This window comes from Epinephelus lanceolatus, chromosome 2, assembly GCF_041903045.1.
Source record: "Epinephelus lanceolatus isolate andai-2023 chromosome 2, ASM4190304v1, whole genome shotgun sequence".
Classification (NCBI taxonomy): domain Eukaryota; kingdom Metazoa; phylum Chordata; class Actinopteri; order Perciformes; family Serranidae; genus Epinephelus; species Epinephelus lanceolatus.
The window spans coordinates 43772101-43799741 of NC_135735.1; the positions used below are offsets into that span (position 1 = coordinate 43772101).

The 27641-nt window shown below is 41.0% G+C and overlaps 1 protein-coding gene across 2 annotated transcripts; it reads right to left on the reverse strand.

Moving 5' to 3' along the window:
* Nucleotides 1-55: 55 nt before the first annotated feature.
* On the reverse strand, nt 56-27641 carry znf507 (zinc finger protein 507). 2 transcript variants are annotated; one of them, XM_033616941.2, is made up of 7 exons: nt 27518-27641; nt 21899-24277; nt 17821-17938; nt 17570-17678; nt 9736-9840; nt 3049-3183; nt 56-1054 (listed from the first exon to the last, which is right to left on the reverse strand). In XM_033616941.2, the coding sequence occupies exons 2-7, from the start codon at nt 24272-24274 to the stop codon at nt 574-576; spliced, it is 3324 nt and encodes a 1107-aa protein (XP_033472832.2). In that variant the 5' UTR covers nt 24275-24277; nt 27518-27641; the 3' UTR covers nt 56-573. The 2 variants fall into 2 exon arrangements, with proteins under 2 accessions (XP_033472832.2, XP_033472839.2); XM_033616948.2 differs by having other exon boundaries at nt 27522-27613.

The following is a 27641-nucleotide window of genomic DNA, read 5'->3' on the forward strand; positions in this document are numbered from 1 at the left end:
CAATAAAAGAGCTGCCTTACGGTCAATACATGAATTAGACTGGAAAATATGTGAATCTTTTTTTTCCATTTCTGGTGAGGGATTGTTTGGTTTTGTGAGGTATGAACATGTCCCTGTATATTGAAAAATAAACTTGGATTAGAGCTCGGGTTTGTCCCTTAGAATTACAATTGCTTCCCTACAGACACATTTTGTGTCTCTTTAATGTCAAGTTGTTTGACAAAAATGGGTTCTAACATTATTTTAATGTTACAAGTTTTTTTAACATTCCTTTCAAAGGATATGCCACTCAGAAAATAATTTCACAATTTCCCTTGACACCTGTTCAAGGCGTCTGCGTTGGACAGCAGTGACAGTTGGAACTCTTCGATAGCACAACCAACCTGACCAGAGAACATTCTGAGAAATGACAATTAACTACTATAGTACAGTAGATGTGAAATGTTTACACCTTGATATCCACCGTGACCACCTTGAGGTAAAGAAACATAATGAAATACTTTTGTGGGCAGCAGATGGTTGTAAGAGTGCAGCGTCAGTGTTAATATAAAGAGAGGGAGGGGAGGGCAGCTCTCACTCTGCAGTTTGGAGGCCTGCTTGTGCTTCTGGTTGCTGCTGCTCCTTGTTGAGGATGATGCTAATGATGTCTCCCTCGTGCTCCTTCATGTGCTCCATCAGCCGCTCTTTACTGGTTGACTCAAAGCCACAGATACAGCAGCAGAACAAAAGCACGCAGTATTCCATGCCGGGGCCCGGGAGGGGGGCCTGGCCTGTGCGTGGCTGGCTCTGGGACTGAGACTGGAGCTGTGCAGGGTCCTTCCCCTGGGGGCTTGGGGATTCACCAGGCCACTGTGAAGGGTCTGTGGTGGGCAGGCCTGCTGAGCTGTCCACAGCCAGGCCAGCTGCTGCTGTTGTTGTTGTTGTTGTTGTCGTCGTCACTGATGTGGGTGTTGGCAGTGGTTCCACTGGGCCCTTTGCCTTGTCCTTTGAGGGCTGGGCCACTGCAGGGCGCTCTGCCACTGACTCCAGCACCGCCGACAACTTCTGAGGGGCTCTGAAAAAAACAAAGGATGGAATCACCAACAAAGAATACAACGACAGAGGGAGCAAGATTAAGTTCTCATTCTGCTGGCACACTGAGGTAAACTTCTAATTGCCTGTGGACTATTTTTAGTTTTTGACATGTGCTGGATGATAGATGTATGAAGTTACTTGCTGCCCATAATCTATAATCCCTATGATGCAGTGTGTGTTTGTAAGACAGCTGGCAGTTATTGGTGTAACACTGTAGTTTTCAAAAAACGAACAGTGAGTACAGTGAAATAAGAAGTTGTGTAAATTCAACCTTTGCTGAATGTCTTTTTGCCAGAAAACCACAAACTGGAGCACTAGCTGCTTAAGTTTTATCTTTAGTATCAAATTATCTTAAGAGTTAAAAGAAAGCATGACATTAATAGAGACAACAACATTAGGGCATTCAAATAATCTGAATGCAATAAATTATTTAAGGTTGTTTTAGAATTTGTTACTGCCAAGAGTCACAAAAATACAACTATTTGATGAACTGATTGAAAGGGCACACAAATTAGGAATATTTATGGACCTGTATGACTGGTATAAAATACTTCAAGCTGCACTAAGCAAACTCCAACACCGCAGGCTACAAATGGTGGCCTAAAAGGTTCGGGCTATTACTGTACCAAACATTACAACTTTTAGCTGAGGCAGGCAGTTTCATTTTGTTGTCATTGGGCAAAAATCCTATAATAACCTTTGAGCATATTGTATTTCAAATAGACTGAGAAAACATTAGACTTCCGCACCTCCTCTAGGCTTTGTTTTCAGGCTTTAGAAAATCTAGCCTGTGACAGGAGGCTTTGACCAATCACAGCACAATTCAGAGAGAGGGCATTCCTACTGGCTGTTCTTAAACTGCAGATGCACGCCCCTTCGGTTAAAGCCTGATTCAGAAGGTGAAGAATCCTGCAGTAGCATTGCTATTCGGGTATTGAAAACAACTGCCTTCACTGCAAAGCAACTCAAAAAAGAAAGACTGACTTATCAAAAAGAGAGTCTGAAAACATGTCAATATCACCTAGGTGTTTCAGAGATGAAGACAAAATGTTACTAATAGTTTCATTTTCTGCTAACTGAAGCCAAAGGCTCATGGCTGCAGCTTCATGTTGACATTTATTTAGCTAACACTGAATCAGTGTGTGATGTGCCTTGCTTCCCGCCACTACCACCCTGCTGAGAGGAGCACAGGCAGAAGCTCTGGAGACTGACCAACAGTCAGCGACTGCAGCAAAACAAATCCAGCCAGCGCAAACCCCAGCTCTGGGGGACCAGACAGCTCAGACTCCCCACTGGATCAGCTGACAGTTTAGTCCCAGTGCTGCTGCTGGCCACCAGCCCACAGTGACACCCAGTGCAGGGTGGGTTTGTGCTGGCTCAATTCAAGCCTCTGCAGCTGCCCACTGAAGTTCCAGAGCTGCTGTCCAATCTCCTCTTGGCGTGGCAGTCCACAGCAGCAGGGAGCGAGGCGAAGAGACTGTGGGGTGGCTATTGTGAGCTGGCTAATTTGTGTCTCATTTGTAGTCTGATAAACAGAGAGAGCGGGGCAAGGAGAAGCTGAGAGAATGTGCTACTGGCAACTCTATGGCAAAATAAGATTAAATAAGTCAATGTATGGGAAGCACTGGTGTACTGAAAGAAGCATGTGCCCATGGTCGTCTGGTGGGAGGGGCCGAGGACAGAGAGCAGAGGGCAGAGCTGCAGGAAGAGGGTGTTTTTTTCAAATACATTTTTCCCCTTTTCCAGATTTCTGCCTACCCCAGCTTTGTGTGAAAGTGAAATTATTGCAAATTGCAGCTTTAGTTGTACTCAAACTTTAAAGCCCTTATAATTAGAGAATATAAATTACAAAGCTTTTTCCAGGACCTATGGTTTACTGCCAGTGGATGTACTGCGGATATCTGCAAACATAGTAATGAAACCTGAATGAAACTTAAAGTACAGATTCCCCTGTACATGAGTTAATGCGTTTACCGGCTGCTCTGGGAGATGGCCTCATTAATGGCTTTGTTAACTTGCTCGTAGTTGTAGTTCTGGTCTCCAGCGTGCTTCCACATGTGGGATTTGAGTGACGGGGGATGACTGCACACATAGCCACACAGAGAGCACCTGGAAGAGAGGAAGGAAAAATAAGAGGAACAAAGGAGAAGAAAATGAGCAACAGAGTGAGAGCGGATCAAGTTGAAGTTGATTTAATATGCGTACTGAGGTTCCACTAATCCTTCTCCTACTTTCTATCAAGAGGAATGATCCTGTCTCAAGACTCCACAGGGGATACTGAGCTTGAGAGACAGAGACGAAGAGTAAAGTAAGGAAACAGGATTTACAGTACACTGGTGAAGTCATTCCACAAAATTAGAGGAATTATGGATCCTGTCTTTATGAACTATTCAGATGCTTGGCACTGCAAATATCATTTAGGATTAAGAACTCACACCAGCTGGATGAGATCTTGTGAGAACAAGGTAATCTTTAAACAACCCATGTTGTTTTAAAAGGGTGAAAGACAAATGAAGCTTTCTACCAGCCAGTGCTGATATGCATATTTTAAATATAACACTAGGCTAGCGTGTGCTGGTGTGCTGCTACAATGGTCATTGAAAATCTCACATTCCAAGAACACTTTTGTTCACTTGCTGGTATTTTTATCTCCTTAAAATGAAAAGGTTTGCTAAGCTTTTTGTCATAGTGTTTATGATGGATCAGGCCTGTTTGGGCTGGATGTCTTTAAGTCAAGTTTGAGAAAATAAGCTGCAACACTCTGAAGATCAGGGTTATCACAGTTTGGGCTAAGAGAATATAGAAAAGAAAACCTGCTAAATAGAGTTTAAAAGAGAGGGTCTAACTAAAATATGCTATTAGTTAATGTCGTGTGTATTTTCTTGTATTCTATTTTATGATAGTTTTTAACTAATGTAGAGTGTCTTTGAGTAACGTGAAAAATGCTCTATAAATAAAATGTATCTTATATAATGACGAAAACTGTGTGTGTATGTCTGTTCCACGTTTTTCTCCTCACTGACTTGGTAAATCCATGTGAAATTTGGCACAGTGGTAGAGGGTCATGGGAGGATGCGAATGAAGCAATATTACATCAATTGGCCAAAGAGGGGCGCTATAGCAACCGATTGAAATTGCAAACTTTGAATGGGCATATCTCATGCCCCGTATGTTGTAGAGACATGAAACATTGCACAGAGATGCCTCTCCTCATGAGGAACAAATTCACCTCAAGAACCCATAACTGCCGGTCATATAGATTTTCCGCCATTTTGAATTTTTTGAAAAACACTTCAAATCGATCTCTTCCTAGGAAGTTTGACCGATCTGCATGAAACTCAGTGAACATAATCTAGGGATCAATATCTAAAGTTCCCTCTTGGCAAAAGTTGGAAAACTTACTAAAACTGAGCTTCTATAAGGCAATGAATATTGCGGAGGGCGTGGCTCATCACATAAAGGTGTATAACATCTCAAGGGTTTCACCGATCACTACGCAACTTTGTAGGCATATGACCACACATAATCTGAGGGGACCCCTCCATTATTGACCCCATCAAACAAAATGGGGGTACTAGAGAGCTAATTTCTTATCTAGGCCGAACCGCCATATCGATTTTTACTAAACTTGGTAGATATGTAGAACAGGACGTCTCAAGGTGACTGGAGAAATTTAACTCTAATTGGCAACTGGGTGGCGCTATAACAACAGAAAAATGCTTAAAAATGTCTAAAATGCGACCGATCGCTGTGGCTCCCCCTGTGGCCGAATGTTTGGGGTTTTTTTTTTTTCAAATTTTTGGTATGACTAAGTCATGGTATGGTATGCTGTACATAATCACGGAAACTGTCAGTGTGTCATTCTGTCAGTCAGTCATTCTGTCTGTCCCACGTTTTTCTACTCACTGACGTGGTCAATCTATGTGAAACTGCACATAGGCATTGAGGATTGGCATAGGTAGAAGGCGACAAAGCTACCAATGGGTATGGACTAGTTATTATTATTGTTATTATTAGTTCCATTATGGGAAGTGTAGGATCCAGCTTTTAAAAGGTTTCCCTATGTTAGGTACTAAAGGTTCTTTAACACCTAACAAACTGATGTGTTTACCTGTTTGGTTTGTCTGTTGGTTTGTCCTGTGGGTTGGTGTTAAAGCTGTCAGCAGAACTCTGGTGCAGACCAAACAACCAAGGCCAGACCCTGTTTCAGGTGCTCCAAACTAACTCTGCTTTCATACCACTCAAGTACCGGACCAAGGAATACTAACCACAGGACTGTGTTACTGTAGATGTGTGATTTTAGCATGATGTCAAAAGCTAAACTACTAATAAATCCCTCAGCTGACTGTGAACTGTTGAGAACACTGTCTGTTTAACGGCATATATTTTACATGATCATTCGGTGGTAACACATCATGCATCAGCATGTGAGTGTAGCAATTTTCACTGACATTTACATCTGAAAGTGAATTAAGCAATATCACATGTGAGGTAGTGCTGTTGCACAGCTGTGATTCAGTCATAGGCACAAAGCCACAGGCCGACTGCTGAAGATAACCACAGCCGTGCTAATATTCAGTATGACAGCACGCACGACCTCATGAGTGATATTGCTTTTATTCAATAATTCAAGCACCATTTATCAATGGTAAAAGGCGGCAACAGTTTATTATTTGTTTGTTTAATGTTTTATTTGGCTCAGCCAACACAAACAGTTCTGCAACGGGACTTGGACTGGACTGTTGCCAAGCAACACATAAACATTCCTGCACACTAACGTGCAAGTCTCCACATTAACACAGACCAGCTACTGTGTATCATGTAGGTTACATCTGTGTTTCCATTTATTTTGCGACCAGTAAAAAGAGTAATAAGAGTCTGTGGACAGACGCATTGGTGGCATATGTGTGGTGCTCATGAGTTAACAGCGTAATCTGTACTTGGGGCGTCTTCTGGTGTCATGTACGCGTACCTGGAGTAAAGTGTCCAAGCCTTTGTCAATTCCTTTGTCCTTTTCTGATGTCCAGTTATATTTAACTCAAATATTATTTGTAGTAATATGCTTTGCAGTGCAAAGTTTTTTATGATGACCCTTAATGGTGGCTAACTAACACTTTACACAATTAATGGCTCAGAACATCTGTAACATGGAGTGATACATGCATAGACCCAGTGCTATTATATTGTATGTCAGCACTCATGGAATGCCTCCTGTCCAATCAAATTACTTGGTCAGAACTTGCTGCTGTATAAAAAGAGTTGCTAGAGTATGTGAAACATTAGTTTAACTGAGTGAAACAAAGTGGCCACGCAGCAACTATCTCCTTTATATTATGGTTAATAAATGTCTCTTTTTTCCCCCTCCTTCTACCTTTTTATTATAATTCATGTCATATAAGGCCAGTTATATCTCCGGACAAAAACTGCTCATAATAAGTTATTTCTCGGTGGGCTCTTTTCAAACCAAGACACATAAACATATTGGTTTTAGAGCACTGCAGCATGACATGGTGTCAGTCACTGGAATTTAATATGCTCCACATTGGTTCATGTAGAGCTGATGACGTCAGGTGACAGTCCCCAAAACAGTTCAGTGAATAAGTTACATGTCAGTCCATATGAATACATGTCATCACCTTTTTATTGGTCTGTACCAAATGAACTGAACTATAACAGGGTTTTCCCTGTTTTTTTTTTCGAGACCAAGGTAGCAAAGGCCTGTGGCGGGGGGCATCTTGACAGCTGTACTTGTAGATACGGTCCCCCCCTCTATTAAATATGAAAGGACGCCCCCCACATGCTTGTGCTTTACACTGCTGACTTGTACTGTATAATCAGAACAGACATGTCCTGTGATTTTCAGGCTTCTATGATTATATTTACCCTTTACAGCAGGCACATCCTGACAGCTGAGAATATTACTGTCAGGTATTGTCCCCCCTCTATTAAATATGAAAGGAGGCTGAAAATCAAAGGAAACGTCTGTTTTGATGATACAAGTCAGCAGTCCTGAAATGTGTGTTTCTCTTCTATAATACACATTCTACATCTCGGAGGCTACGTCTTTCCACATATGGGCTTCTATCGCCTTTCAAACAGGGCGGAGCGCCGTGGCAAACAGTAGGAGAGACACAGCCTGAGGTGGAACTGGGATCTGACACAACACCGGAGGCAGAAGCAGGTCCGTTGAGCTGTGTGCCGGACGAAAAAAACAACAAAAAAAAAAAACCCTGCACTGCACCAAATATGCACCACTACGGCGTCGCTTTGGGTTGTGAGTGCACATGACGCACGTCTACATTGAAAGTAATGGGTTTGTGCGCGCAACAGACACTAAATCTGAACGCCCCCCATGCACACACGCACGCGCTTTAACCAAGGCGGCCGCCAAAATCACCCAGGCAGCCCGCCTTTGTCTTAGATAGGTAGGGAAAACCCTGTATAAGTATGAATGTGAATGCACCCCTTGCCCTTACCCCTCCGTTTTGCACACTCACGCTTAGGGGTAGGGTGTCCTGATTCTTGTTGGGATAGAGGAGTAGGGCAAAATGTTAGGTTACAAGGCCCTCCAAAGTAGGGCTGCAAGGTATATGTGGTAGACAGTAGAAATGATATAAATTTGGCCCACGGTAGAGATTTGCGCTCTACCGTCCTATCGTCGATGATGCCTCAGTGTGAAAATGGCTGCGAGCACAGAGACAGCGGAGCAAGAGGAGCTGGATCATGTCTGTGATTTAGCGTAGCACGTGCAACATGTGTTGCTGGAGAACTTGTGAGTGAGTGAGTTAATGTCTTATGAACAGCCCCGGACTTCTCAGACTCTTTTAGCGACTTACCGCTCAGAGGGAACTCATTCAGTGTCTCCTCTGGCAGCAGCACAGTGTCTCTCCCTCTCCTCTCTCGCCGTGCGCACACAGAAGTTGGTTTTCGGCAAGAGAGTTTGTCATAAACCTTTGGTAATGTAAACCTATGTGACACTAGGGGCTCCACAAAAACTCCATATGTGAATGTGTGATAGTTGGTGGTATCACAACAGCGTGTCACAGGTTACAGCGTAATGATTAGAGGAGAAATGGCAGAGCATAAAGGTCCAGGTGGAAAAAACACAACTCAGTCATTTAGGATTTTGCTAAAAGAAGGAATTACCTTTTGATATAGATCCCAGGGGACATTTTGCACCATAGAGTACTGGGTTTTAATTTTGAGTTTTGAGATCTGCATTCTGCACAATAAATGCTCTAAAAAATACATTATATCTTGCTTTTTTTTTTTTTTTTTTTTATTTTTTTTTATCAATTTAGCTTTGCTAAGGGACTACAAAACCCATTCAGAAACACTTCTATTGTAACTTTTACACTTAAATTTATACCGCGATATATACCGTCACCGTGAAGGGATTCGATTTATACCGTGATATGAATTTTAGGTCATACCGCCCAGCCATACTCCAGAGTTTTCCAAAGTCACGCTTCAAACAGAAGTGTTATGAGAAATCACTGGTAAGATGGCTGCATAAGCCCCACAAATTTATTAACTTAATTAATCCAAATGTAAAAACCTACAATATCCATTATATCATCGTAGTTTAATGTTGTTTCTTTAAAACAAGCATAACAAAAAAAAATCACTAGTGGTACGCTGATGTATCAGTGGCTAACAAGCTAGCTAGCTGACATTACATTGTTATTGCTGATTTCCACATGACAGTCTCACACTTTGAAATATCTACATGCCCCTCACTTTGAGGGCATATGACAGCAAAAATTTAATGAAAGTTCAGCAGTGAAGTTGCTGCACTTGTTAGCGCTTCTCTGATATCAGTGCAGGCTGACAGGGTAGGAATGTAGGTTGCTAACATTAGCCTACAGAGCACTGCTAGTGGCTTGATAATGACGCAGTGTTCTTTATTTTGATGACTTGTTTGATCAATTGAAAGCATAAAACTCAAGTTGTGAGCTAATATCGAGTGTTCATCCTGTTTATCTCCATCAGATAACTGGCAAATGTCATTATGATGATATCATTATTGCCATAGTCACATCTGTTAACATAAACACAACTGATGACTTCTGATGATGTATGACGGTCTTAAAGGGTTCCATTTCACAGGGGAAGATTTCAACCGCTACCCCTTGTAACTCTTTTCCTAGGGGGAGAAATGGGAAAGGGCTTCAGCCAGGACATGCTGCTTCAATTTTGACCATTCTGTCTAAAATCATTCTCGCTCAAGTCCCCCCACTTCATTTAAATTGTGGTAGTGAATAACTAGACAGAAAAAGAACAGCACTGTCTGTGCCATTTCTAGTGTATGAAAACATGGGCATTCTAGGCTTGCAGGTACTGATGACTGAATAAGTGGAAATCAGCAATCAGTGCCTCTCTCAAGGTTGAGGATATTTAACATTTTAAGGAGGACAGAGTATTCATCCCTGTTCACTCTCTCCACCCACCAACCACTAACCTCGCAATCAGAAGCTTATTTCTCAACTTTCCAGGCTGCTGGCCCCACGAGAGACTCACATGTGGTCACACACAGGTTCAGGCCCACACAGACTCTGATAGCTTCTTTTGGCCAAGTACAGCTCTTCATTCTCACCTCAGAGGTCCAGTGGTCATTCTTATCATTGCTCTCTGTGGTATATTTGTATTTAGGTTTCTCACCTGTACTGCTCCAGCAGCTGCACGGCCTGGTGCTCCTGAGGGTGCCTCTTCATGTGGCTCTTTAAACTGTTCATGTTGGTGGTAGCAAAATCACAGCTACAACACCTGGCAGATGGAGAAAGCAGAGATGAGAGAACATGGAGATAGAGCGTCTAGTTTAACACGCTGCCTTTTGAGGTCATCGTTTTGCTTCTTTACACTTGTAGCCTGAAAGGAGATAAGGGATTTACAGCAAAATAGAGAGGAAATTGCCACTTTAAGAAAAAGAATAACTCACAGTGTTTTTGACTTTGTTGCACTTGGATGTTGCGGTTGGAAGATGAAACTGGCCTTTTAGCTGCTCAGAGGCAAATACTGTACAAGGTCCTCAGACTAAGGCTACGCTCAACTTACAGATACTTGCACAGCATTAAAATAAAGTCGGACAAAACAAAGTGTTGCACTTGATAATGTGAGGTTGGCTGGGGCTAGAATATTAAAAAGATGGATTTGACCAACCAAAAAGAAGAAGAAAAACAGCACATTGTTTCAAAAGAGTCATTTTTTAGATTAATTTTACTTTTGTAAATGTAAAATAGAAATATGTTTTACTATTATTACCTTTTTATTATTTCATTTTCATGCATGCTGTTGAGCCCTCTTTCCCTCCATATATTTTAGCTTCTATCATAACTATTACTACAACAATATTGCAATAGGCAGGCTAATATAAATACTCAATCTCATTATTCCAACAACAATATCCTGTGAATAATTTGGAATACAAGGCCACAAATTGCTACTACATCATAACAAGTACATTTATGTTTAATTATCATGCTGCCTGTGGCTTGTGGTGTGATCACTGGAAAATAAAGTGGCCTTGCCTGAAGGAAACTAAAGCAAACTAGAAGACATTTTGAGGCACCGCTTCCAGCTTTGGACAGTTGGAGAGCGCAACAGTGTGACATGGAAGCAGTGTATTGGGCTGTATTTGGATTAATAATGACTGTTTGAACAAAGTGTGCATGCTAATGTGCAGTGGAGAGGTAGGTTGGGGTGCAGGAGTAGTTTGAAAATGAGTGATTTCTTCACTATGAATATGTGTCACCACTGAATTTCATTGCAACTGTTTTGAATCAAAGTGCATCACAGCAACCGCTCTTTAGAGAGGGTTGTCATTTTTTGGCCAGGACCACTTGACAGGGAACTGACAGAGACTTCAGAAAGTAAGTTCTCCAAGCCAAAACATAGGTTAGTTGATACCTAACCTTCAGTAAATTGGTGTTTTTACACTTCAGATTTCATCAACAGATTTTGTTACGTTAGGAGGATTGAGCCTGGCTTTCTATTTGCAGTCTTTATGCTAATCGAAGCTAGCCAGCTATTGGCTGTAGATTTATATTTATTGTACAGACACAAGAGTAATTGATCTTCTCATCTCTTTTAGCAAATGTCAAACCATTGCTTTAACTTACGCACTGTATTTCCAAAAGGATAGCACTTTAAAATATCTTTAATTAAAAGTTCAAATGCTGTATTCACTGACCACTAACACTACAACACAGACACATCACTACCAAGAATGGTATTTACAGAGAAAATTGTAATTATAATAAGTTGTAAAAGTTTATGATCCAGTGCATTGCAGTTACACAGCACAGAACAGCACAGGGAGCACTTTAAATGGAAATGTTTTGGCATTTGATTTCAGTGGTGGAGAGGAATGAATACCAATGGCGTTTCAGTCACTGTTACATAATCAGGATGGACATTTCTGCACTCTTTGCCAATTACACCACTGTTAATAACAAATGAGGGAATGGTTAAATATGAGCACAAGTCCAGTGTGTGGTTTTCCTTTATGTTCTATTGTTATGCTATTAAAATGTGAGACACTACCAGACATAATCAGTATTACCATAAAATGCTGCCTACTGGGGCCTTTTACACTAATCCCACTAACTGCATATTGTAGCTCCTGACAAACCATTGCATAGGTGTTTCAGCAGGGGACTGTGTACTGATACACACCTCTCACAGCTGCTGACGTGTACTGGCACACAGCTGCACGTGAAGACATTCTGCACAGTAACAGTGAATATCTCTTGAAAACTTAAACACTGTAGCGTGATTTTGGTGAAAAGAGAAGATGTACAGATGATAAAGATGGCACAATGTTTGTATCACTTGTAAATACAGTGCAGTCTGCAAGTCTTTGGAGAGTGGCACTTTTTCTTTTGTTGTTAAGTTGGCTTTGTACAGTATGTGAAATTAAACAATAACTATGAGGGTGAACAACTAAGAAGTACAGCTTTAATTTGAGGGTGCTTACATCCAGATTGGGTGTAGAACAGCAGCCCTGTTATTATCTTTCTGCGCTACAATTAAAGCTGAACGTCAGCACTTTAACCTCTACTGCTGAAGTACAGAACACGTGCGATGGTCCTAACCATATACCATATAATATAATGGACATAGACACGTTGATGTCAATCACTGGTTTGTGGACTCCCATTTTAGAGCCTTGAATCTGGAACTTCGGCTGTCACCATCTTGGATTTTTGGAGCCAGAGGTGACCATATATTGGCGAGAAGGTGGAGCTGTGGAGAAGCGAGGGGTGGATCTGACTGTGGCGACGCCTCTCAGACAACCTGTGACTAAAGTGGCCTTGCCCTTAAATATGCATAACTTTAAGCCTTAATAAAATGTATACAAATGAGTTACATAAGTTCAAAATAAAAACTCACTCCTCACACAGTTGTCATGAATGTTGAAATCAACTGTAGAGACGAAAACTGTTTTTTGTACCAGGCTATATATTTGTTTCTGCTGTAACGTTGAATATTTTAACATGGGGGTCTGTGGGGACTGACTGGCTTCTGGAGCCAGTCTCAAGTGGCCATTTAAGAACTGTAATTTTAGCACTTCCACATTGGCTTCATTTGTCTGCCTTACAGGATGCTGCTTTGTCCTAAACACAGACTGCATGTGTAATGGACGTAGCTATCGTGATGTCACCCATTGGTTTGTGGACTGCAGTTTAAAGCCTCGAGAGCAGTTTTTCGGATGTCGGCATCTTGGCAATTTGGAGCCAGAAGTGACCATATTTGGACCAGAGGCTGGAGCTGTGGAGGAGCGAGGAGTGGATCTGACTCACAGACTGCACCGACTTATAGCAACACCTTGAAGACAGCCTGTCAATCAAGAGGCCCCGCCCTTAAATACATACCATTTTGGCCTTAAAGGGCCACTGTGTAAAATGGGTTGAAAACAGTGAAATCAGTGGTCAAATTCTAGATTGCAGGGCTCACTCGCTCACCCCTCCCATCGGGTAAATGACGGTGGCCTCGTAGGGACAAAAAGCCTTGCGCACAAGTTTTTCAGGAGTAGGTCTATCTAGCAACGAGGTGAATATTTATTTAGAAATCTAAACCATGTTACGATATTGTAATGAATCACTCACAAGCAGGAGACCAGAGTAGCGTTTGGGAAAAAGGCCCGTTTATTTGAGCACTCCAAAAACTCCGGTAACACTCAAGGGGGTAAAAGACTCTGTCCCAAACTCTTGACTCTTCTAGCGTAACACACACACTTCATACACACATACTCTCCAATCTCCAGCCCGCACACTGACTGACAGCGTAGCCTGTAAACAGAGCTCAGCTGTTTATTTAGCCTAGCAATATCTCCGGACTATAGTAGCTGCAATGGATGACTTTGAACACGATTTTGAAGAGTTTCTTGTAGCACACACAGACCCAGAGCCATACCTGTTTGAGCCGGAGCATACAGATGAGGAACTCCATGTGTTTGATGCTGAGCGGGTGAGAGGAGAGGCTGAATGCACAGAATGGGATTCGGTGCTACTGCTACCATCGTTGGGGAGATATATCATCAGGAGGAAAAGCGCCGCAGAGAGTGCATCACAAGGAGTGAAGTTGCGTCTTCTTTTCCTTGCAGATGACTGTTCGGGCTCATTCTCTCCTGTTGCGTGGTAAGTGTGGTCCATTCGCAAACTTTATAACTAAAAATACTTTTCACTACTCTCTATCGACGAACTACTAACACTCTCTACTGTTTCCTCCTCCTTCTTCCTTCCTTCCGCTGTCTTCGTTGGTTTATTTATACACGCAAAACGCGTTCTCTGGCTGGCTGGACTGTCCGCTCGGGCTGCCGTACATACATGGCGGCGCAAGATGGCGACCTCTCTAAAGCAAGGCCCTTGCTATATATATATATATATATATATATATATATATATATATATATAAGGCTACAAAAACCAAACGAATTTTATTTTATAGCGATCATACACTTATATAAACATATTAATGGGTAGAATATTCAGATTCAGATTGACAATAAACCATGCCAAATATTACACACTGGCCCTTTAATAAAATGTAAACAGTTGAGTTATAAAAAAATTCACCCCCTTGAACAGATGTTATTAATGTTAAAAATTAGTTACCGAGACCAAGACTGTTTTTTAACCAGGCTGTAAACATGTTTATTTCTGCTGTAAAGTTGGGCATTTTCAACATGGCGGTCTGTGGGGATTGACTCTGTTTTGGAGCCAGCCTCAAGTGGCTACTTGATGAACTGCAATTTTTGGCACTTCTGCATTGGCTTCATTTCTCAGCCTCCGAGATTGCTGCTTGGTCCTAACACCTACAGACTACACTGCAGTCCTGACAGACTAGACATTCCATTCGATATTCGAAATTCAAATATAAACTACTTCTACTGTAAAAATGTTGTAAATGGCTAAGTCTACATTACAGTATTAACAGACTCCAACATAAATTGTAGTTAGATAAAACCACACACTTTGTAAAGGCGAAAAAAAGGATCTCAGCACATCAGTGTTTGAGGTATAATATCATCTGTCCTCATGAAAGCACAAGGACGAGAGCACAACCAGTGTGTCGACACAACAGCAACAGTGCTTGCACATTCAAGTACATATTGCTCTTTTTTGGCCACAAGACTTGCTTTACTCAGGCATCTACAGCTATTCTCTTTTTGAATGGTCTCTTGTTTTCACCTGTTTGAATGCACTGGGAATGTTTGGATCATCCCGTATTTCCTAACTCTACTTTTGCTCTTATACCATTAGCTAACAGGATGGTTTATCATTCTGGTTAGAAACAGCAATTATATTCAATCTGACCTTTTCCAGAGCAGAAAGAAATCCTGTCATGTGTGTATTTCTCTACGTACGTGTGACCTTAGAGCACAAGTGACATCACAATGCTAAGAAAGCACTCATATGTGTTCACACCTCATGGCAGCTTTATGGTAACACAAAGGCCGAGTGCTAATGCAGAGTCAGAGAGAGAGATGCAGTGAGTGTGCCGTGTGAGAAAGTGTGACTGTGCCTACACAGTGAGATCACTTTGCTGGTCTGAGCATTACAGGGCATGTACTGCCATCTAATGGACCTTTCTAAAATGACAAGTACATCTCAGGCACTTAAAAGGGAACCGGGACATAAAAAGTGAGTCTCATTGACTGCCAAGTATTTGGTTCTGCCTGAAACAGGAACTGAAAACTGAAAATGCAATATTAACTGACCACAAACACTACTACACAGGACATGACAGAAACACAGGTATTATATTGTACTCTATAAACTATTGTATTCACTTAAAGCTAGTGCCCACATTTTACATTTATACATTAATTCAAGTTTTATTTACTATGTAAGAGAAAAACATAAAGGACTGCAAATCTCTGGCACCGATGTAAAGCTTACAGACTAAAGCCCTGCTAGGACAGGATAATGTGTGTAAAATAATTAACACAGAAGTCTGTTTCAATTTGCAACAGATAAGAAATATGCAATCAGTCCCCAAAAAATATGCAATCAGTCTCCAAAAATACAGATTGGTGTCTGCTTCATTAATGCGCTGTCATTATAGCTAAATGTCATATATAATTCCTGCAACTTTCATTAACATATTGAAAAAAATATAACACAGTATGACTGCAAAAACAAGTAATGTTTGTTGTCAAAAACTAACAAAATGCAGAACTTTCAAAGCACGAAGAATTTAACAGAAACAATGTCAAAGATAAAGCTACAGTATGTGCTGTCCCCTGGAACTGCTGCCATGGCACCTTTGACTGTGACCATAACTAACGTAATAAGATTATTATCTGCTAGGCCAGATAAAATCTACTGTATCATATCAACAGTACGCAGAGCCAAAGTTTATGTATATGATTTAATGAAATAAATTGGGACTGATGGCATTTGCAAACTGCCTTTGCGTGACATTTAGAACTTTAAATCACCTTTACTTTAATAACTGTGAAGATCAATTTTATCACTGAAACGCATTCTCTCAATGAAAAGCAGAAAATCAACAACAACCTACAATATTCTTTAACATCACTGAAACTGAAGGCTTGCTCATCAGGCCAACAAGCAGGTCTTACAACTTTAACATGGGCAGTTTTGGTTCACAGGGGAAACAGGTCCAAATAGGGAGCAGTGCTCCACCTGGGCATCTCCTTTGATGTGTCATTGACAGTCATATGTCTAATTAGTGTTGACAGAAGGTGGACTTTGGGCAGTGCAGGACTATTACAGGTGAAACAGGATAAGGGCTCATCCCAGTCTTATATACAGTTTAGGGCTGTGAGATTCTTCTGTTATGTTTATACTGTGGACCATGTTTATGCATTCAGATACAACACAAGGATCTGCTGTTGCCACTGTCATCATTGATTTTATTGATATCTAAATAAAAAGCTCATACCATCCTAGTGTCCGGGCTTGTGCTACAACAAAATCATACAAATCACTGGAGGGTTTAAGTTAATTGATGTTTTCAGTAACATTTAAAACATATTTGAGATAGATTTTGTGTGTTTGATGATTGATTTCCTGTCTGTTATATTTTTATACAAACTGTAACTGGTGTGCTGTCTTGGGTAGGTCTCCTTCAGAAAAGACATTTCTATCTTAAGGGACCTCCTGGTTAAATAAAGGCCATAAAATGCTTGCATATATTCTTACATATAGATATGTAATAAATGCAATTCATATACCTCTATTTTTAACATGTGAAAATCCACTAAAAATAGGTGATAGACTCCTTTTCTTACTGCCAGAAGTCTAGAGCCATGTTCACAGCTCTGCAGCAGACGAGAATACCTTTCTGTGCATTTATTTTACTGCTGTGTCGTGTTGGATGTCACAGACCGGCTGGAAAACAGGTTAGTGAACAGTAGAAAGCAGCATGAAGGCCTGTGAAAATGTTACGGTGGTTACTTCTTTCTACACATCTCTTACTTATTCAGTCTCTATTTCAAACTCGGGGCAGACTAATTTGGATTGATGTGTGAGCGCTGCTTGGACAGAGACAGTAGGACAGTATTTTGTGGTAGCTCATCATTGTATTTTGCCGCGAAAGGAGCTAAAATTAGCTCATTCACCCAGATGTTGTATTTCCACCTATGCCAACTGGAGCCAGAGCCGATAAATACCTGTGACCATTGCAGTCATTTGACCCTGGTGTGAATGCCGATTCTAACCTTCCCCATTACAAACAAAAGACAGATGTTCATGGGTGTTAGTGGATTTTTTTGTGCAGTGTGAAAGAGGCTCTAATTAAGTTTTCTGTGACTTCAAGCTTTTCTCATAAAAACAAATTCAAAACGCTGTTGAATCCAAATCCTACACTGGTTGCTGTGACAAACTGCAAGCCTTTAGTTTAATCATACGTTGAGTCATTTTGAGACTTATTTTAAGACTTGTGGCCATCATATTACAGCAAGTGGTTTGAGTACTTGCATTAAGGTGATACTGGTGCATTTCAAGGTTTTTTTTTAACAACTCACCGATAAGGCTTGTCAGAGTTATGAATCCTGCGGTGGTTCCTCACCCCAACATATGTAGAGCTGGTGTAGTCGCACACATCACACTTATACATCTTCTGCATACCACATTCTGTGATAGAGTACAAAGGAAACAGATCTACACCTTTCTGAAAACACTGACAAAAATCATATGGCAGTATTTACAATTTATCTTCAAATACAATTTATCTTCAAATGCTAATACACAGTCAGACTATAAAAACATGCCTTACCTTCATCTGTTACCCGCTCAGCTTCCTCCACCATGGCCACGGTTTCAGTGACTGGTGTGAGGGCTGCCGTGTCACCACTGAAGCTGTGTTGCTCCCTTTCATGATTTCTTAACTGGCTCTACGTAAGGAAAAAACACACACACACACACACACACACACACACACACACATTATATGATTTCTGCACAAAAACAAACATAACATGCACTTGACATTCATAATAGCTTTTAAGATATACGTTTTACTACCTTAGGACCTGCTAGCAAAACGGGTCTGTTCAGATGTTTGTTTGATTTACACACTAGTTAAATGGAGCTAAACGAGACAAACAAAGAAATACTGCATAATTGTTCGCCCATTTATAAATTGTGGCCTCTAATACCCCTTTTCCACCATATGAGCTCTGATTCTTGAACTGGTTCCATTCAAGATTGTTAGGACCTTGGTGCTATGTAGGGAACCGGCCTGTATTTCCAGTTTTTGCGTGGAACCATTGTAATCAAGGGTGTTACAGCAATTGAGGGTGTTGCATAATCCAAGTAGTAGCAGAACTGCTCATTACATTAATTAACTGCAATTTTTTGTTGTGTTATTAAGTATGGACCAACTATTACCAACTGTACACTCTTTTTTTTCTTATCTTTTCTCACTTGACGTCTCCATTGTTTCCTTGTCCAACCTCTCTTTCCAACCTGTAGAATATGACACACCCACACTCACAGTTCGCACTTCAGGTCAAGGAAAACCTGCTTTTTTTGGTTCTAGCTGAGAGCCGAGTTTTCGAGTTCTGAACCAATTTATTTTTGATCGAAATACCGCAAATATTCAAAATAAGGTGCGGGAACTGGTTTCATGTTGGTGGAAAAGGGGTATAAGTAATAAAAGATTCTTTTAAAGGCACAATAGATATGAAGGTATGGACAAAAACATGAGAAACAAATTGTCTTCTATCTAAATATTCTATGATAAATGTTTTGTACTAATCAGTCTCAACAAAATATCTACACCATGGACATGTAGTGGAGTGACATGCAGTGATCTTCAGTGACTGTTTTTATGTGCACAAAATATTCCGTTTTATTGCCCTTATTCCGAAAAAGACAATATTCCTACTAAGTTAATGGCTAATGAAATGAATATTCCACTAATATTCATATTTACATGCAGCTGTGCATACTCAGATTAACATGCCCTAACATGTTGTTTATCACATCAAAATAAAGAAAAGTAGAATTGCTGGAGCTGCTTGTGTCATTCTGCTTCTTTGCATTAAAATGAAATTTTTTTCAAAGTTTTCCACCAGTGGCAGACTTGTTGGACCATCCAAATACAGCCACCCTCTTTACTTCCTTCAACCATCTTCTTGAAAAGGTCAGTGCTGCTATATTTGTGTATATTCAAAAACCTGGTGATATCCAAGTCTTTCAGAATGTTTCAAAGTAGGTGAACCAGATATGTGTCCTCCAGGCATGCATCTCTACCCCAGCCTTGCAAACTGCAGGTTTGTGTACAACAGTCCAAGACATCACACAGAGCTGATCATATAGATACAAGAGGGCATGTGTAGCCAACTGTAGTAAAAACCCCAACTGAATCGCATATTGTGAATGTATACATGCTCAAAGGATGCACCTAAAACCCCAATAATACTGGCATATCCCACATCTTAATTGTAAAATGCTACTTTTGAAAAATGACCCGTACCAAATTTGGAATACTGTCATATATGGGATAATAGTCGAATAGTTAGTGTGCATGCAAACTTAGTCAGTGATGCACCATGCAGCCTTCACCCTTCACAATAACTTTCCTAGCTGAACTCCCAAAGCTGCTGGATAATATGATGAACTTGTTAAATGATTAATAATCTCTGCTGCAGATGGCCACTGGAGTCCCATGATAGCGGAGGGATCAATAGTTTTCTCCTTTGCCTGCATCATCAAACCGACCGGGGCACAGACGCAGGTAATTTAACTTATCTCTTTAGGTCTTAACTCACCTTTAGTGTTTGGGCTGCTGCCAAACAAAAACAGATGTTGACAGGAGACAAGTCTCACAGCAGATATAGTGTGTGTCACATACAAATGCGGACATCTGCCTGCACATGGATGTAGGTGCATGTGTTTGTGATGTGTGTGTGTGTGTGTGTGTGTGTGTGTTGGGGGGGGGGGGTCCAAACTGTTTAGCAACTGGATTTTCATGCCTCCTTACAAACCTGTCTGCATATTACAGATCTACCAATATACTGTGCATATATGTTGAGGCTGCATGATTATAGCCAACATGATAACGATTATTTTGATCAATATTGAGATCATAATTATTTGTCACGATTTATCATTGATACTGGTGATAACATACATTTATTGCACTTTTACTTTTAAATCAACAGAGCTTTTACTTTCACCTTGTGCTACATTTCTGCTGATTAACAAAGCTTTGCATCAAAACTATTTACTACTCCTTACAAAACTATTACTAAGACTTAAACATTCTTTACCTGAATTCAATTCATCTCCTTGGCAAAAAATATACATTTAATTGTACCCAAAAATAAAGCATTACCACAGAGTGCAACTGGATGCAAACATCGTTTTTCTGGCCGCATATCTTGGCCATATGACTGCATTGATTATTTCAGTCTGTCAGTCTGTCTTTGAGAGATGGATGGATGCGTATTCAGTGCTGTATTTTAATTTCTTTTTTAAATTTTTTTTTTTTTTTTTTTTTTTTTTTTTTACGGTGGTCACAGTACCGTGACACACTGTACAGCATGTACTTTCATGGATACCTTAGTTGACGCTGGATAAAGACAGGGATTCAGTGAGGTAATGTTTATGACATAACTCATCTTGGTCTTCATTCATTCATCATTCTGCAGACTGTGGTGTTATTTTGGTGGTTTACCAAGTCAGCTGTGTTTCTTATGATTTGCTGCATCCAAACAATAGATTATGATGGTTGATGAACAATGATTTTTCTTTTGTCTGTCTGCAAATGAAATGCAACATTCAGAAAAAAATTCCACAAAGTGCTGCTGCAGGGTGCATGTGTACCAGCATGGCAGCTCTTTAAAGTGGAGGCTGGCTGATGGTTTAGGAGGCGCTTGATTAGATATGCAGCTGAGTTTTCTATGAGCGGAGCACGCATTTTAAACATCATCATCACAGTCGATTATGTTCATTAAATTGTGTGAAGCCAACATGGTGATTAATATTCGATTAGTTGTGCAGACCTAATATGTATTCAGTGCAGTTATTTGAAAAAATAAGAACTTCTTCTTGAAAATATCACATACACTGTGACCTTTGCTGTGTTCCAATCAAAAACTGTCACGTCTTCTCTCAGACTCTGGGTCTGACAGACAGGAACAAGTGTTGATTAAAGACCATAATCACCTGTTTGACTTCATTTTCTCTGATTTAGAAGCAGGAAAAGATCCTCTATTACATATAGAGACAATAGGGCTGAAACGAATGATTATTTTCATTGCTGATTAACGTGCCGATTAAAAAAATGCCCATAATATTTTCCCAGAACCCAATGTGACACATTTAAACAGCTTCTTTCATTCCAACAAAAGCCTAAAACTCATTTTTCAGTTTACTAAAATATTAAGAAGAGACGTGTCAAATTCACACATTCACTGAGGACATTTGTAGCATTTTAACTTGGAAAAAAACTTTCTGTACAATATGTTTTTTAGAAAATATGATGAGGACATGGATGAAGATGACAATTAGAGCTGTTGGTGAGGGGTGAACTGTTACACAATGTAAGAGTGAGCTTGAGGAAACAAAAAGATGGACTGTCAGTGTTATATTTGAAGGAATACTTAATACATAAACAAATATGGTATAGGAGTGGCCTCTGTTGATTCCCATCCCTTGTACAGTATACGACTCAGCATGATCTACATCTGTCTCTTCCGCCATGATGAGGCTTGTTGTTCAGACTACAACACCAGCTACCTCAATGGATTCCTACACTCTGAACATTATTATACACTACTTTAAGAATCTGATTACATATCAAAAAAATGATTAAAAGCTGCATGTGAGCGTTGACGTCTCCTCACCTTGTAATGGAAGGCATCTGGGCACTGCTTACACTGGTACATCCTGGTCTTACAGTGGTGAATCATATGGCTCTCGAGGTCTTTACTGTCTGAGGCGATGTGTTCACAGATGGGACACTGATACGGCTGCCTCTGCCTGTGCACCCGTAGGTGCTGTTTAATGTAGCCCTTATTGCCGCTGCTGTAGCGACACAGGCGGCACCGGTATGGCCTGTCACTGCCAGGTATGAAGTCCACCAGACCACCGTCAGGAGATGTGACCAACCCGTCCATTCCTGGGATGCTACACATGTAACTCCCAGCTCCGTTCCCTGTGACCACACCGGCTACGGCTCCATTTTGGAACTGTGCGTTGTCCTGAAGCTCTTTCAAGATGTCCTCATCTGAGGCGTTCTGGTCCGAGCGCTCTCTCAGTCTTTCGATGACAGTGAGAAGTGACAGGCTGATGCCGGCTTTAGTGGCAGGGCCCTCCTCGTCTCCTTCCCCCAGGCACAGGGAGCCCAAATCTTCTTCTCTGCCCTCACTATGAAGCTCCAAGTCCAATAAAGCAGCCGTTGTTCCTACGTCAGAGGCCTTCGGTCCTGCTGTGGTCACATCTACAGGTTTCTGGACCGTGTTTGGGCTCTGGGCCTGGGCTGTAATTGTTTTCAGACTTACCTTGTTGCTAGAGGTGGGAAGCTCAGGGGTCCTCATAGGCATAGCTACCAGGACCTCAGCTGCCAGAGAGTGAAGGCGGAGCGACTCAGAATGAGTCCTCTTGCGCCCAGCTGGGGGGATGTTTTCATCTCGTGGCGAGTCGCTACCCATAGCGACAGAGGATTTGATATCAGATGCTAAAGGCTGGCTGTCAGATGTGCAGCCAGGGACCACTTCATCCTTCACAGCTCCCACACGGTCCCGCTTCTCAACCTCTGCATCCAGTAAGCTCTTATCCCTGTCCGCATCTGGGCTGAGAAGAAGTGGGTTAGTCGCCATGACTGAATCCTCAGCTGAAGGAAGGCGTTCTACAATCACGTTGATGTGGCCGGCACTGTTGGGACTGCTGTTGATAATCTTCTGAGCTGATGATAGTAAGCTGTCCGTGACAGAGGTGCTATCATGGTGATTATCAATCTCCACCTCAGACTCCGCCTCTGTCGTCACCTGCACCTCCACCATGGGCTCCTCAGAGGTCAGGTCTTTGATAGGGTACACACTTTCCTCCTCCTCCTCTGTTTTTGGAATTTCATTAGAAATAGGATGATTCAACACATCCCTTTTGTTCTCAACAGCCATTGGCACACAGAGCTGGAGCTTGAAGGCCGTGGGCAGCTTTTGCAGGCTTTTATCTTGAAGAACTGGGGAAAAAACAACTATTTCCTCTCTGGTTGCAGCAGTGTTAGCTGTAGCCTGGACCTCTCTCCTTGCCGTAGCTCCATCTTCATCCTCAAAGATGGGGTAAGAGCAGTCAACCAGGCCAGCGTGTTTCCAGGCATGGGTCTTGAGCATTCGCTGCTGGCTGCAAACGTAGCTGCAGATCAGGCAACGGTACAATCCATACTCCTCGTAGCTATACCATTTCTTTTTCTGCGCTAGCTCCTTGGAACCGTCCAATGAACTTTTGATCACCTCGGATCCCATACTGCCACTGCTCCCAGTCCAGTCCCCATCCGGACTCCTTAAAACCTCTTCTTTGCACTCGCTGTAGGTGTCTGTCAGAGTGGAATTTGTCCTCAGGTTGCCACCATTGTCGAAGTGCTGCCTGACATGTGCCTCCAGCTGCCTCTGGTCTCTGGAGGTAAAGCGACACTCAGAGCACATGAGGATGAGGTCACTGTGCTGCTCATTGTGTTGTTTCAGGTGTTCTTTCAGCAGGGGCAGCGTTTGGGAGAGATAGGGGCACAGGCTGCACTGATAGCACGTCACTGTCCGCTTGTGGTTGCTGCCATTTGGGTTGCCGGCTACCTCTGTTAACGTGGAGGTGATGTCATTGTTACTGTCACTTGACACGGGAGAAGAACGAGCGCCATCAGCCGTGCTGCCATCTATTCGCACCTCCTCTTCACTCTCCTGCCCCTTAAACGTCCTCTTGATTTTCTTATAGGGAGAGCCTCCTCTGCTCCCCCTCGTCCCCTCCTCAGCTCCTCCTCCCACTGCAGAGGAGGCTCTTTTCTGTCCTGCGACGGTGCAGCGGCGTTGGGGCCGCTTCTCCACAATTTTGCTGAGCTTCTCAATGACCTGGATCAGAGAATCTGCTGCTTGTTTCTGCTGAAAACTCTGGGGGGCGTCCTCCTCTTGCTGGGTTTGGGTCTGAGAGAGGGATCCCAGTGCTGATGGAGTGGAGGAGGAAGAGGAGGATTGTGTGATGAGTACAGCTACATTGCTGATCTCCTCCATGACCTGGCAGACAGTAGGGAAGAGAGAAAAGACTGTTTACTGGTTGGTACTTTATGAATTTGAACAGATGTGATTCCTTACTAATATGGATACACACACGTTTAAATACAATATTAAAAAGTCCAGAGTTTAACCAACCTTCATACAAAAAACTCATACAAACAATCTGTGAAGTGTAGGATAGCATGTTCTTATAGCAAATCATTGTCAATATAGAATACCTGTCTACAGTATCGTTAGATTATTTTTTAGACCTATTCATTTAGTCTTTGAAATACTAAAAAAATGCCCATCACAATCTGCCAGAGACCACAGTGACCACAGTTCAAATCACTTGTTTTTCCCCAACCAAAACTCAAAGTTATTGCATTTACAATTAAAACAGACAATTCCAACCAGTCTTCATGTTTAAGGAGATGGAATTTGTGGATATTTGATAAATGACTTTAACGATTATGATTATCAAAACAGCTATCAATACACTTTTTTGTCCACTTATCCATTTATTGCATAACCAAAGCAGTGCTATAGAAGACAGTTAAGACTAGTTTGTGACTCTAGGGTTTGTGTTGACCGACAGTAATTTAGTATCGCGTTAGCTTGATTTTCACATTTTCATCTAAAAGGAGTCAAAGTGGTCAAAACTCTGCAATTCATGCAGAGGTCACGATTAAAAATGTCAAAGAGTGGTGACTCTCGAAATTTTTATGTTATTTATTGATTATATATATTAAAAAAATGTAGCCTTGAGCCTGACTTAACACTGCAGGAAATCCTACACATTCTTATGAATGACAAGACAAGAAAAATACTGACTGAGAGTTTCTGTTCTGTATCAACTGCAATTTACACTACTGTACATTGCAACATTTCGACAGTAAAAAAAAGGGAAGGAATTGCATGTGTGTTTCCTTTTTCAAATCTCTACTACTGCCACACATTTATAATATATGGCTGAGGTGAAGAAGAAATTAGCACGCATGTTGCTGTTCTGCTGACCAAGGTAATGGTGTTAGAATAAGACGAAAGGCTTGCAAACACATATTGCATGTTCAGTTAACTAGTGAATAAGCAGGTCCATACAGAGGACCTGCAGAACTGCACTGATTTCAGCAATATAGACACTGCTTGTAAAACTCAGAATGCTGTCACTGTCATGTGTGTGAAAATTGTGTGTGTTGTAATCAGTTAGCATTAAAATTCTGTAGTTAGAAAAAATGTCAAAAATAATATTTATTGTTAATAAGTAATTAATAGATTGGCAATTTGGCAAATTAATTTTTGTTCTCTCTGCTCCATATTGAACCTTCCATTTTAATGGCCATGTGTCCCACATTTTGTTACTGACTTTTCCAACAAATGTTTAAAGTTTTCTTGAAGCATTCATTATCAAATAAAATTTCTGATTCAAAGTTTCTACTAAAATCTACTAAGACGTTCTTTTAGCCTGCTTGGGGTAAATTTAGGTTTTAATGTATTGTGTGGGGTTATTTTTGTGAATGAATATTGTCCATCACATTATGAGCAAAAAAATAAAAAATACATGCGTCTGTGTTCTGAGGATTGTACATGTGATTGAGTGTTTTGCTCTTTGTATGTTAGCATGTAGGGCTGGGGAGTATATTGATACTGTGATATGAGACAAGATATTATCTTACATATCGTATATTTTATGTGTTATCTTTTCCTGGTTTTAAAGGCTGCATTACAGTAAAATGTAATTTTCTGAACTTACCAGACTGTTCCAGTTGTTCTATTATTTGCCTTTACCCATTTAGTCATTATATCCACATTACTGATAATTATTTATCAAAAATCTTATTGTGGAAACATCAATAGTCAACTCTACAATATTAATATCAGAATATTTGATAAAAAAATATTGTGATATATGATTTTGTACATATTGTCCAGCCCTATTAATTTTGTGTTTTAGGGTAATAAGTAGCAAGTCAGTCTGGCATCAAGAGTTTTACACAGTGAAACTCAGTAAACGCTATTGAAACATACAGCAAGAGTGTAACAGTGACCACTGGTTCTGTCAGCTACATTTCTAAATAAGGATGTGCTCCTCCTTGAGAGAACTATTTACATTTTACAAAAAGATGTAATGTTTTTACCACAAAAAAATAAATAAAAACAAACAATTGACCATACTGACACTTTGTATCACAGTATTTACCACGGGTCTAATGAGGGGATTGGCTGTTCAGAAGAAAAGGAAAGTAGCCCAAATGACCACCATGATAAGTATGATAGCTTAACTCAATCATGATAAGCACTGTTACTGCTAGTCAATACACAGGCCTGTAAACACTGTGCACCATGTGCATCTGTTTACAAACTAAGCCTGAGGGAAATGATCGTAACTCATGTGGTTGAATTCCTTTATTCTCTGCAAGTCCAAAACTTTCCTCTTTCTCACTTTCTGACCACAAATGGCCTTCCTCTTTCTCCTACTTCTGCTTCTGTATGACTGTATCAAAACAGTAGGATGCATATTTGGAGAAGGGTTAACACATGCAAGAGATATTGGCTACTATCCAGCATAATTCTTAATTCTGCCGGGTGGAGCCACACAGAAACTGACCTATTACTATTAACACTGGATTCCAGAATAATTCAGTCAGCAATAAAAACTTCTTCTATGAGCAATGTCTTATGCAAGCAGTGGAAATGTGCCAAATAAAACAACTCATGGTGTGATAACTTAAAAGTTTGTCGCTTGTGAACATAAAAAGCTAAAGCTGCTGTGGTACATTTGATCCATTTTTATAAGGTTGAATGTGACTGTGGTCTGTATAGACACCATCATGTGCTTTAACCAGTCTCAGATGAGCACCTGTTATGTCAGTATCTAAAAATATTTCATCCACTTTCACTCCCCTTTAGAATGAAGTTGAGCACAGCCTCACAACTTCCACTCAAACACCGAAAAACCACTTGGCCAAATTTACCGGCTAATGTTAGCATACACGCTAAAGCTGCTGCGACCCTAAAAAGATTATAATATTAAGAAAACACGACATTTGAGTCAAAGGCAGCACTCTTAGCTTCATAGTTAGCTTCACAGCTTGCTGCCTGCTAGTCAAACACACACACACACACACACAGGCAGACACACACGAGTCTCACACAGTGCTAGCAGTTCCACACATGAATGTACAAGGGCATTTTAATGATCTTTTCGGTTAATGTGTGACGGAGGAGCGCGCGGCAGTATTTTAATAAGAATATACTCACTGACACGGAAAGTCTCGACGCTCTTTGTCCTCAACACATAAACGTGCTTTGTTTTATTCGTTAGCCATAAAAAGTGGCCTCCCTCTCTCCCACATTGCAAAATGGCGAGGATGGAATATCAGTC